The sequence below is a fragment of the Nilaparvata lugens genome, chromosome 8 (genome assembly GCF_014356525.2).
Source record: "Nilaparvata lugens isolate BPH chromosome 8, ASM1435652v1, whole genome shotgun sequence".
In the NCBI taxonomy this organism is placed as follows: domain Eukaryota; kingdom Metazoa; phylum Arthropoda; class Insecta; order Hemiptera; family Delphacidae; genus Nilaparvata; species Nilaparvata lugens.
The window spans coordinates 15,391,951-15,404,873 of NC_052511.1; the positions used below are offsets into that span (position 1 = coordinate 15,391,951).

The 12,923-nt window shown below is 33.3% G+C and overlaps 1 protein-coding gene across 8 annotated transcripts in view; it reads right to left on the reverse strand.

Annotated features, from left to right (window-relative positions):
• Nucleotides 1-12,923, reverse strand: part of LOC111064144 (tyrosine-protein kinase Fer) — a 97,312-nt gene that overhangs the window by 11,041 nt on the left and 73,348 nt on the right. For 2 of the 8 annotated variants that reach the window (XM_022351824.2, XM_039434065.1), the window contains 6 exons: nt 11,618-11,749; nt 9,066-9,261; nt 7,902-8,039; nt 6,506-6,700; nt 4,760-4,919; nt 919-1,215 (listed from right to left, as the gene is read on the reverse strand). In XM_022351824.2, the coding sequence (XP_022207516.2) occupies nt 919-1,215; nt 4,760-4,919; nt 6,506-6,700; nt 7,902-8,039; nt 9,066-9,261; nt 11,618-11,749 (1,118 nt within the window). Of the gene's footprint in view, nt 1-918; nt 1,216-2,452; nt 2,777-4,759; nt 4,920-6,505; nt 6,701-7,901; nt 8,040-9,065; nt 9,262-11,617; nt 11,750-12,923 lie in introns of those variants that run through there. The other 6 variants (XM_022351826.2, XM_039434066.1, XM_022351825.2 and 3 more) reach the window with 5 other exon arrangements.

Below are 12,923 nucleotides of genomic sequence, written 5' to 3' on the forward strand. Positions count from 1 at the left end.
CTCATGCTTTACCGATTGCAGCCAAGCCGAGGCAAATCGTTATTCATTAAAAAATAACGTCAGATTTTTCAAGTGAATTGACCTGAAATGGTTCTGAATAGAATTAAGACACATATGTTTCACCCAGCATAAGAATAGGGTGTTTCTTCCATAGCCTATTGTTACGTATTTGAATTTTATTGAGGATATAAATTCAATCCTTCAAATTTATAATTGTTCCCAGTTACTGTTATTAAGTTAAAGTTTCTTTTCAATTTTCTCCGGGCGCCTCTTGAGTCTCTGACTTATACAGCTATTTTAAAGTTGGAAAATTTAAATTTGAAGATAGGAGAGATAATAATTTACATTACTTTATGAAAACTATATAATTGGCACCTCAATTTATAGTGATTTATAATACCTACAAGTTTTGCATGCGATCATCACAGGGCTTTTCCTTTTTTTCTTGAGCATCCACGTGAGGTACTCCAATTATTATTATATTATATTGATCAAACATTGATTATTTAATATATTATACAATACTGCATTACGTTCGTGTAGATGTTCAAATATGTATTGCTTAATGCAATATATATTTCATTATTTTAATCAAGAGTTTATAACGGTTCTTTAAAATTTTCAAATCTACAGGAACTTTTGGTCAATGCAATCACATAATATTGTATAATATAATTGTTATATATAGATGAATGAATAACTCTTTTATTTCATTCTTTCACACATTAACATTTTTCTAAAATCAAATATAAGTATTATATAGGTTACAAACAATGTTTTATATGAAATGATCAGCGTCTGCTGGAGGACTTTCTTAGGTTATTTCTTATATATTGCTTCTACGACGTATTTAAAGTTCAAATTTGTACTACAATGTTATCGGATAATTAGTAAAACACGACAAACAACACAGCTTACCACATTCATGGAATGCACGTTAATAGCGTTGTTAATGAGCAGCGTTTGTTGGTTACTGTCGTTGTTAGAGTGAGAGGCGGGGGGCTCAATGGAGACAATAGTGACGTCATCGTTGAGACCTACTCCGGAGCTAGGGTCGTCGCCGCAAGCGGCTGCGGCCGACCGCAGTAGCGGCGAGTTGGGAACGGACTTGCGGCGGAATGGCTTGCGGAGCATGTCCACTAGACTAGCGGAGACGGCTAGCGACTGGCTCGGAAGTGATGGACGCTTAGCGGAAGGCGGGAGAATGTCGCTAGTCTGAACAAAACCACAAGACAACATAATTATCGGAGAATATCAATAAAAATGTAACGATTCATTTATTTCATTCATTCACAATGCATTACAAATATCAAATCAAATTGATTTGATTACAAATATTATAGGTATTATAAATAACTCTCTTAGGCCTAAAACAGTTTCAATCTCTACTGGTATTTCTTTACATTCAAATAAAAAACAGAATACATTCATACAATGAACGAATCACTTTCATAAACATTTCCTATAAAAAAAAACATTAAATATTTAATGACAACTATACTCTGAATAAAATAGATTGAGATTAGCGCCACTAGCCGACGTAATACTTGCGTTACCAGATTGAGGGAAATTGTGACTAAATTTTCCAATTCCGTAGCCAATGTGATTCAATTATATTATAATCATTCAAATTGACAAATCTGCATAGATAGTGAAGAAAGGTATTTCATACTAACATTCAAGTTCACAATAAAGATAGGAAGATGTCAGATACCGACAATACATAACATTATTAAATTTGAACCAGAATGGTAGGAAAAAGGCATTGTGGGAGGTGAAATGAATATATCGGGGAATAAAGGCTAGAGATGGAAGAACGTAGGTGGAAGATTTTGGAAGCTTATGGGCAGAACTGTTTTAATAATAAATTATCTTGAAATCTAGAGTTTTATAAGTAGTTCTTGCATGGGTCTCCTGGAAATTCAACTTTTTATGTGTATTGTTATTTTGTCAACTGAGGACAAAACACAGCTACCTATATTTCGCAAGATTTCAATGTTTAAAATCTGATTATTTTTACCTAGGCCTTCTTCTATGATATTTTACTCATTAGTTCCATCAAACATCACACATTTTATTGTTTTCATTCCTGAATTGGCACAAGAAATTATCAATGACAGAACTCTCATGCCCAAAAATATGCTTTTCAATTCATATTTCACCTTGAAAAATTTCTTGTCAGGATAGCTATTAGAAAAAAATTAACGAGCAGCTAAAATTAATTATCAAATGCATTACAGCTGGAGTTCCTACTCGATTAGATACTGAGGATTTTCAATAAATTGAAATTGTGCATTAAATTGAAGAAAAATCACATTTGAATGTTGAATCATAAGTTGAGAGTGAAGTTCATCATGGAGAGTCAAACGTTTCCAACGATAAAAAAGATATTTGTAATAAATTTAGGAGAAAGAGATTCGATATTAATGAAGAATTATTGATGCACTACTACCTGATTTTTCTCGAATCTTTTCAACAGCCATAGCAAATCACTTTTTGACCGGTAGAGAAACACAGCCTGCTTCAAGTGATCGGACATTATCGTCAGTCAACCTCAACTGACTTCCACTCACTGCTCACTCAATCAACGCACTAAACTTTAGAAGTTTTGCTACATTACCTCCTTCCACTGCGTTATTAGCAAGGTTAAAAATAGAATCATATTTATTTTTAGATTAAAAATACACTGAAAGTTATAGAAACAACTAAGGATTCGTGATTGAGTCATTAAAAAATAGTGTTAACATCAACAGTCAAGTCTACACCCATAAGACAGAAATGTTAATGGATTCAACAGGCTCGCATTCTAGCTTAAACTTCAACTGCACGTGTATTATTCGTGAGAAAACTTACTGCCTTTTCAAAAACATTCAAAATTCAGTTTGTATTATATTTACTATACATAAATCCATCCTTTCTCACAGTGTGTAGCCTATAATTTAAATATTTAATTATTTTGTCAACCCGAAAATAATCTGAACCCAAAGTTGAAATTATCTGATGCAGTCTAGTGGATTGATGATTTATTTTCAAACTTATTGGTATTAGCGTTACCTAGCTCAATTTATTAAAGCGTAGTTTTTTAAGCTGTGTCCACACTGAACAAATGTTTGACAAACATGTTGGTTGAAACAGTTTAAGCAAATTTTATTATGTTTTAAACAAAATTATGTAAGTGGGTAGAACAGGTTTTGGGTTGCACCGATGTTTCATGTTTTACAGCAAAAACTGAAAATGTTTAGAAAACAATCATTTTTTGATTGACAAACAATGATTGTCCAAACTTTTTAAAATGTTTGTCCCTGAGCTCCTCAACAAACATGTTTGCCGAACATGTATGTCAAACATTTGTACAGTGTGGACGCGGCTTTAGACCAACTTGTTCGTTTTAGACCTATAGCCCAGTCAATGCATTTTACAGACATGACTATTCTATAAGAGATTGAAGCTTACATAGTTTTCTACAATACTGATCCCACAACTATTTCTATACCTATCTCTTTCACGTTTCGAGATATCCGCTCTAAAAGATGTGACATTTTTGAAAAAACAGATTTTCCTCCAATTTTTTGCTATTTTTGCTCTTATTAATTTTTGAATATCGATGGGAAAAATCCATACTGGTCATAAGCTTATAGAACATCAAATTCTCTTCGATTTGATGTATGATTTTACAAGTTTACACACATCCCCACGACTGTTGCAGCAGCTTCATTGTTGAGTGTGATATCTTCAGTTATGCAAAAATAGACCAATTGACAAAGGAATTTGGAGAGAATGTTTTGAATACAATTTTTGACTTTCTGTTTTGATTTTTTGCATTTTTTGCAATTTCTGTTTATATGTTTAAATGTTCAGATGTTTAGATGTTTATATGTTTGTATTTCACCGGATCTCAAAAATGGCTCTAAAGATTCTCACGAAATTCAGAACGTAGTAGGTTTATAATATAAAAATTCGATTGCACTAGGTCTCATCCCTAGGAAAATTCGCTGAAGGACATTAAAATTATAATCATTATTCATCCTTGGAAAAACAGCTTATAATAATTATTTCGTCGTCTGTTGATGATGGAAGTGAGTGAGCGAGTTCATGTGTGAGGTACTATGTTGAAAATTATGACTCAGCTGTTGAACTTTTGTAATCATTCAATCAGGTACTTAGTGCCGGTTGCAAAAAAACGGAGTAATTTTTAATCCTGATTGACTCCAGTAGAACCATCTTCTTGAAATGGTCTTCTCTGATTTGGTTCACGTGATTACTATTACTATTTAACCGGCTTTTGTGCAACCGTGCCTTTGTGAGGGAAATTTTTGCATTCCTCTGGGAATTAATCTCAATTCACTGTGATTAGATAGAACATTTCTGTATGAACTATGAATATTATTATAATTTCTTCTTTCGTAATACATTTCTATGCTTTTGAACTCCAGAGCGAAGTTCGGTCCCCGATATTAACTGTGAATTATTGAGTTTTTATTGAAGACCACAGATAGCTATGCTATGATTCAATGCATTCTATTTTATCTAGTCTCTGATAAAATCCAACACCCGACCGATTCCTTACTCACTTATCAAAGACTTCTCTAACTCTGTTCACTATACATTAAAAAAACTTATTCTTACTTTTTTAGTTTTTGAAGTGAACTCCTAGAAATTATTCAAACTTTGCATAGTTCTAAATGCTTTAAAATAAATTTCAATATATTATTTAAAATACAATTATTGTGAAATCGACTAGGAAAACTAAATAACTTACATGGTTTTCTTGGTTTTGATCGAATGTATTTTCAATGGTTGGCAGATCGCAGCCAACTGGTAACTCTTCACAGCCGAGATCGTTCAACGCCTTCTTTATTACATCCAATTGCCTCAGAATTCGTTTATTTTCTGCCCGCAATTCGTTTGTCACCAGCTCACTGCAAAATACAATATTTATGAGAATACAAAATACAAGATTATATGTTACAGTATTATTATGATGATATTAATGAGTTACAATGTTAGTATCAATGATAATAATTGATCAGGCCAGGATAACCGAGATGACTGAAGCTGAATTCCCACATAAGTGACAGTGAACTGTGAAAATATAATTCCCATAAGTTCTGATTAGACTATTTCCATCCAGCCACGCCGAAGCTAGTATGAATAATCCCATTAGAACTTATGGGAGTTATATTTTTACTGTTTTGTGGGAATCCAGTAAGAGCACTACCTCCGTCAACAAAGCTATAATAGTGCATGACAGGTGGTTGATGGTAACGTCAGCACAGGTAGGGCTCCCACACCAATAAAAACACTAGCTGATATAGATCAGCAAAAAAGATAAAATCAACAAATTTTTATTGGTGCTGGACGTCACTAGAACGGTGCACGTCTGTGCTGACGTCACCAGAATGCACGATGGCTTTGTTTACGGAGGTAGTGGTTAGAGAAGCGTTGCACCCTTCAGTAAGCTAGGCTGGTTGTGGGCTCGAATCCCGCCGGTGACATGAACGTTTGATTTTCCCAGCAAGTCACCCTCGTACTTTTCATTACTCATGCACAAGCAAAATAAGTCATGTAGGCATCTCATTTCATTTTCATTTCACCACCTACATCACAAGGATGAGGGCACGTCAAGCGTTCATCATCCGCTATGGAAAAATACAAGGGTCCGGTAGCACAAAAGCCTTTCAAATTTTAATCATGATTAAATGTCACGAGAACCAATGAGAGAAGGCTTTCCCGTGAAGAAGTCATCTTCTCTGATTGGTTCTCGTGACATTTGATCGTGATTAGAAGTTGACCAACTTTTGTGCGATCGGGTGATGAAATTTTCATATTTAACTAGCAGGTAACCCGTGCTCCGTAAGGGTCTAATTTAAAACTTGACAAACCAAAAACTTGACCGAGTGAAATCTTGAAGAATTAAAAATAGGCCTATAATCATCCTCGGATAATTAAGAATTTATTCATGCAAAATTTCAAATTAATCAGTCCAGTAGTTCAGACGTGATGATGCGTTAAATGAATAAACATAATTTTCTTACCCCGTACACAAAGCCATAGTGCATGACAGGTGGTAGATGGTAACGTCAGCACAGGTAGGGCTCCTACACCAATGAAAACACTAGCTGATATAGATCAGCTGAAATCAACGAATTTTTATTGGTGTAGGAGCCCTACCTGTGCTGACGTCACAGGAATGCACTATGGCTTTGTTACGTAGGTAAAACAAAGTGATATAAGCCAGGTCTCTCCTTTATTATAGTATATAGATCAATGTACCTAGAATACTAGATTCTAAGTTCTAATGTATTCCAGGTTCCTTGGTATAGATTATCAACAGTATGATAGCCTACATTGATTACCGTACTCAATTTTTTCTTGGAGTTGAAAATTGGGAATGTAATAAGTAGGCCTACGATGAATAAGAGTTTTTGAGGGATCAAAAGGTATACTGTAATATACATTAATAACTTCCAACAAATGTTACCTTTTGAAAATGTTAATGCATTACCTATTTTCGTGAAGATGACAGTTAGCCTGCTTCTCCTGAGTCTCCTTGAGCCTGATCTCCAGGTCGAACATCTTGGCCCGGACCCACTCCACAGTCAGGTTGTCAACGGTCAATTGGTTGGCCAGCAATTTACCGCTGGAGTCCTCCACTAGATTTTTATCAAACGATAATCGTATTGGTTCTGTCGGGTGTGTTCTGAAACAACAATACATTTTATTCAAAATATTTACGGAAGTGATGAGTGGCAATGATTACATCAATAAAGAATGGCTCAAAACAATAAGAATCACATCTTTTTTGTTTTTTCAATAGAATTCATTGATCAACACCTTGATGGACCAAATCTTCAACACTTTGAATAGGACACCATGTGAAATTTGTCGATAAGCCCAAGTTGTAACTGAAAAACTAAACGCTAAAAAGAGTGGCTCCAAAAATTCATCAATTTGTTTTTTCAGTGAAAGTCATCAACACCTCAATATGGATCAACATTTTCAACTTAGAATGATTTGGCGTCACGAAAAATTTGTTGATAAATCCACTACATTCTAGTTATTAATATTTGCAAAGATGGTTATTAAATTATGCTATTTTAAAACATATAATATTATGATTAAAAACGTGATTTTTCCAGCCTGAAAGGGAGAGCTAGTTTAAACAGGAAGGATGTACCAGCATTCAAATCTTAATAAATGGTAGAAAATACAATACAATATCAAAGTGTACTCAAATTTTAAATTCTTCTTTTGAAACATTTGAAATTGAATAATACAATGATAGTTTTCTTGAATAGGAATGAAAGAAAACTACAAGTACGGTACTCTTTTTAAAAATTGATTACTTAGATTTACTTGTCTTAAAATACAAGAGTTCTCTTGAATATTTGCCATAAGCTAAATATTAATAGGCTACTGCTGTAGCATCATTATTATATGATGAAAAATGTAATTTTTCAAGTTAGAAAAGTTGAGCTTGCTCAAACTGTACTCGAGTTTTAAATACTGTTCTCTATTTCAAAACAACGTAGAACTTTTTAAATTGGATCAAACAAGAGTTTTCGAACTTCAATTTGTTTGGATACTCGATTTTGTTTTAGAATCTTGAGAGGGGACCACAACCACAAGTGAAATCGAGGTTTTCACACAATAAGTATTTAAAGTACTGTAAGCAACTCTCACCCGAAAGGTGTTGGTAGTCCAGTAATCATAATAATATCGAGTGGCTGGCTCAGATCTGTTGTCAGATTTTTCAGGTCGCAACTGATCAATTTTAAGACCTCTGACATGACCTAACGACTGCTTTTTAGACAGCCGGGACCAACGGCTTCTTAGTTGTAGTCCAGTGAGTCTGAACCAAAAATAATTAACAAAATATGTTTATTACTGTAGAAACTCACTTATTTTTCTCTGTGAAGTCATTATATTCTTCACCAGGTTTGATGATTTCAATACTGGCTTCCATCTGAGAATTTACTTCGACGAATTGCCTTGAAGCGTAATTCCATAACCTGGCCATTTCTCGCATTATACTTCTCCTGGTAACAGTGATAAGAGAAATTATAAATCATAATTGAAATTTCTATTTTAAATTTAATAGTTTCCTCAATTCCTTCAATTTTTCTATAATTGTCATCAATTTTCTACACTTACCTATTTCTGAGGAATTTGATAGCTTAGTTTTTCTTCTAATTCATCTTTCAATGTTCTAGTGACAAATAGTTTTCTACACCATGCAATTCATCAATGGCAACTCAGAATAAATCACTGGAATATTAATATATATATAATAAATTATGGAAAACCAAAATAATTGAAAAATCGAAAGCTTTTCAAATTTACTTTCCTAATATTTTCCCATCCTACTCCCTACTCATCATCAATCTATTCTAAATTTCGAATTGAACCCAATTTTATAGTTTAACACATTGGGCTTCAAATTTTCAGTGTTTCGCAGTTTCGCATGTGTTCCAGCTCTCACTTGATCAAATTTCTCACCTACAATTTAATTTAGACTGAAGTGTAAATTGAAGAAAATTTCATTTTGGGAATCAGCCTGTTATGTCTTTCCTTGAGTATGGTTGTTTTTAGGGACCAAGTAAATTGATAAATGGACAAAGAAATTTCCTCAGCATAGATGTAGACCAGTTCAATTAAATATTCATACAATCACAAATCATATTATAGCTATGTCTAGGAGAAAGCAACAAGCTTAGCCCGAATCTGCTCTTCTCCCAAGTTTCATGAACAGTATAACATCTCCAAAAAAATATTACATTTCACTATCAAAAGTTGTATTTTGAATAGTCTTTTCTAAAGCAACGTTTAATCCAGAGTTCTGAGATTTCAACAAATCTCGGCAATTTTCTACCAATTTCATAAAAAAGCACAGCTACAATTTGTTTGCTACAGAAAAAATGAAAACTTTTTGAATAAAACTACTTTTGAAGAACATTTTTTGACAATTCTGGTGTGAACGTGGCTTTATAAATTATAGCTAGAATACACAGGTCATCATTTTTTCACTAGAGTTATGAATAAAACGTTGAGAAGAGGTTACTGACCAGGAAACAATGAATGCCTCTAGAATGGTTTGATGTTGATGTAGTAGACTAGGCAGTAAAACAGTTCTAAATTCGGTTTCATAGACTTCGGCTTCGGCCAAAAGCAGTACATATTCGTTGTGCACCAGATGCAGCTTCCTACATGCTCTTTGGTATTTGTCTCTCACGTCATCCAGCTTTCTTCCTCCCCTGCCAGCTGCAAAAAATCAATTTATTAATTTATGATCAAAATAAATCACTATGCAGAATAGAAATTAGAACCCACTAGTTATTTCAAAAATTGAAAGGTAGTAATCTACAGAGTGGCGCAAAAGACACTAGAAAGCTGGTTAAAATAAGAAAAAATAACGTAGGTAGTACAATAGTTTTTGCCCGTGATGTTAAACAATGATATCGACAGTGATACCTCTATGCCGTAGAGTATATAACAGTATTTCAAAAAAACTTCAAAGATATATTATTGAAGACTGAAAACAATTTGAACATGCAAAAAATTGTGAGTATTGTGTGTAATAAAAAATTCAACTATTCAACTATTCAGTGGCTTTTGCGCCACTCTGTGTATTGAGTGAATTAATCTACAAAATAAAAAACAGGAACTGAAACTTGTAAGTTTATAACTTACAGTAAAGATGAAACGATCGTCACATACCAATGAGATAAAACAGATCAGTTAAAATAGGTATAGGAAATAGTAATAGTCACTGAATTTTAGATTTCTATTCATGTATTTTCCAGAAGCGATGAAGGCGATTTCAATGGAGGAATGAAATGTGCATAAATATTCCAAAAGACTGTGCAAAAACATTACACCAAAACGTAGATGGCCAGAATCGTTCCCTAACAGACAACCTATAATCCAATCCTCCTAATTCAATTGAATAGTATAAAATTATTAATAGTTATTCATTACTATTTTATTTGAATAACGTTATTATAAATCTGTGGGTAGTTTGTGGATAACAGAGTTAATCATAAAACCGATTCCTCCCTTAACAAATTGGATCCAGAATTTAATGAAGTTGATTTTCTGGTAGCAGCATAACAAACAACATGCAGTATGCAATCAAGTCCTGGCAGAAGCCTAGAATAGCCTTGGCGGAACAAATGTATCTGATGAGCTAAGTTCACTTCTAAATAATAATAGCTGCCCCATTCAATTGCAGTAACTGGTGATTTCCCACGTAGTTTTGCTTGAAAATGCTTGAATTAACGTCGAAATTGGTAGTTCAAATTAACAGTAATAGCAATAATCTTCAGCAAGCCACACATACTGTCAGGATGCAGGATTGTTCCAAGGCCAGTTTCCATCACACTTTGTGCTTTTTGCTTGAATTATTTTTTTGTAAATTTTGCTACTCCTTTCTGAGAGTAATGATTGAGGTTCCATGATATGGAACTACTCTTACGTTCAGATGAAATTGTAGGAATTATTATTGTAAGGAACTAGTATAAATGAATAATGTATTTTTCAGATGTATTGAACTACTACTATGGATCCGGCATATACTGTAATTCATTAAGACTACTATTCAATATTTAAAGGTCAAGAAATGTTCATAAATGAATTAAAAAATCATTGTGATTTTAATATTTATTTTCTGTTAAATATGGGGAATTATTTATCATAATTTTATTTTATTATCATAAATTTTATTTTAAATAATTGCATAAGTGTTCCAGCACTCACTTGATCAAATTTCTCACCTAAAATTTAATCTGGACTTCAGTTTAAATTGGAGAAAATAGCATTTTGGGAATCAGCCTGTGTTGTCTTTCCATGAGTATGTTTTTTTAGGGATCAAGGGTTTATGTTTTAAAATTATTCACATTTAGAGGCTTATAGACAATAAGGTAGTTTTTTCAACATATTCATCAAACCCCGTTCACAATACTCTTACATGACTTTTCTCAACTGAAAATTTACAATCAATTTCAATAACTTTGTCAATTCAAATTATATTTTATTCATAATGCATTCCTAGAGAAACTGATGTCTAGATCCTGGCCATGTTATATCCAAACTATCGCAAACATAATTATTGTCAGCGTTCAAAATAGATAAAGCATTTATTAAACATCACAGAAAGAGAAACATAGAAGCTACAGATTTAAAATGGAATATTAGAGGAAACTGGGAGATATTATATGATAAACGAATCATCAAAAACACTCATTTTCAACTGAAATAAGCATAAAATAAGGAGCAGATTGCTGGAAGAGAGAAGACATCATCTTTCATTGCTGGCCTGGTATTAAAATAAATTAAAAATATTATTAAACATTAAAATACTGTATAAATAAACAACAGAGATTGTCACAGATGAAACTTAAATTATTAGCAAATTATTCAACAGCGAATGCAAAAAGGAAATAAATAAATTCAAGAGTGAATGTAAATTAAAGCTGGAATAAAATATCAGTTGGAAAACAATTGCTAGGAAAATTAGAAACAACAAAAAGTGGGAAATGCAGGGAATTATACAGGAATCATAGACCACCAATCGTTAACAGGAAAAAGTCAGGGTCATTGCGTTTGTTTGAAATCCTACCGCATGACCAACAGGCTCCCGAAGCATAAAGTGGATCTTTTTCTTGCGATTGGAGCACTGGCTTCTTACTACATTGATGGCGTCCACATTCAATCAATGCTGAAGTTGAAGGCTTTGGTTTACGTCCAAAACCTGTGCAATTACAATTCAATCCACATCCATTTTAGTGGGGGATCGACTAGGGCTGATTAAGACTATCATTTATAAGTTTATCGCAAGTCAATCAAAAAATATAGAAATTCTTGCCAAATTACTTCTTAATCATTCTTTTAAGAAAATGGTTTGATGATTTTACGCCTCAGTCTATTATTATTATTATTATTTATTCATGATTTTATATCCTTCAATAATATTATTATTGAACGAAAATCCAAATTACAAGCTGTAAATCACCCCGAAGACTTCTCCTACTACAAATGTTGACAACAGGGTAAACAGCTAGATGGAAATTCGATGAGCGCTACTATTCAAAAATAATTTGTCAGCACGGAAATATATAGAGATATAAAGATATTCCCGGGCTGACAAATAATATATATATATATAAAAAAGCGAAATGGCACTCACTCACTGACTGACTGACTGACTGACTCACTCACTCACTGACTCACTCGCAGAACTGGAAATCTACCGGACCAAAAACGTTCAAATTCGGTAGGTATGTTCAGTTGGCCCTTTAGAGGCGCACTAAGAAATCTCTGGGCAATATTTTAACTCTAAGGGTGGTTTTTAAGGGTTTAAAGTTCGTCTTTTAGCATGTATATTCTTCTTATTCTCTTAATTATAATTGAAAAATGTCCATACCATAATTATGTTAATATAGAACTATAATCTAGAGAGAGTACCTCTTCGAAACAGTTGTTAACTGGTAACTAAATTAATAATTTTGTCAGGTTGACATTAAGTTGAGTTGACTTTGTTAGGTTGGCACCAAGTTGAAGATTTAAATGCATTTATCGCGGAAAAATTGATTGGGCACTGCTACTTCAATCAGAGCTATTCCTGGGAATTTTATATTACTAGCCGTCAGGCTCGCTTCGCTCGCCATATCCGTTTAGCCAGACGTTTAGGTTGACACGTTAAGACACGTGATGATCATATGTGTTTGTTAATAATGATTAAGTTATTAACACTTTGTTAATAACTTTGGTGTAAACCCGGCTTTATTCAGTATTAGTTATGTAAAATAGAATAGAATGACTCCCTTTATTTTTGACCTAGTACATAGTAGTCATCTGAATATTTTATTTATTTAAATAGTGTCTTTCATGGATGGGACACACAGTAATCTCCGGTTGACGTGTGG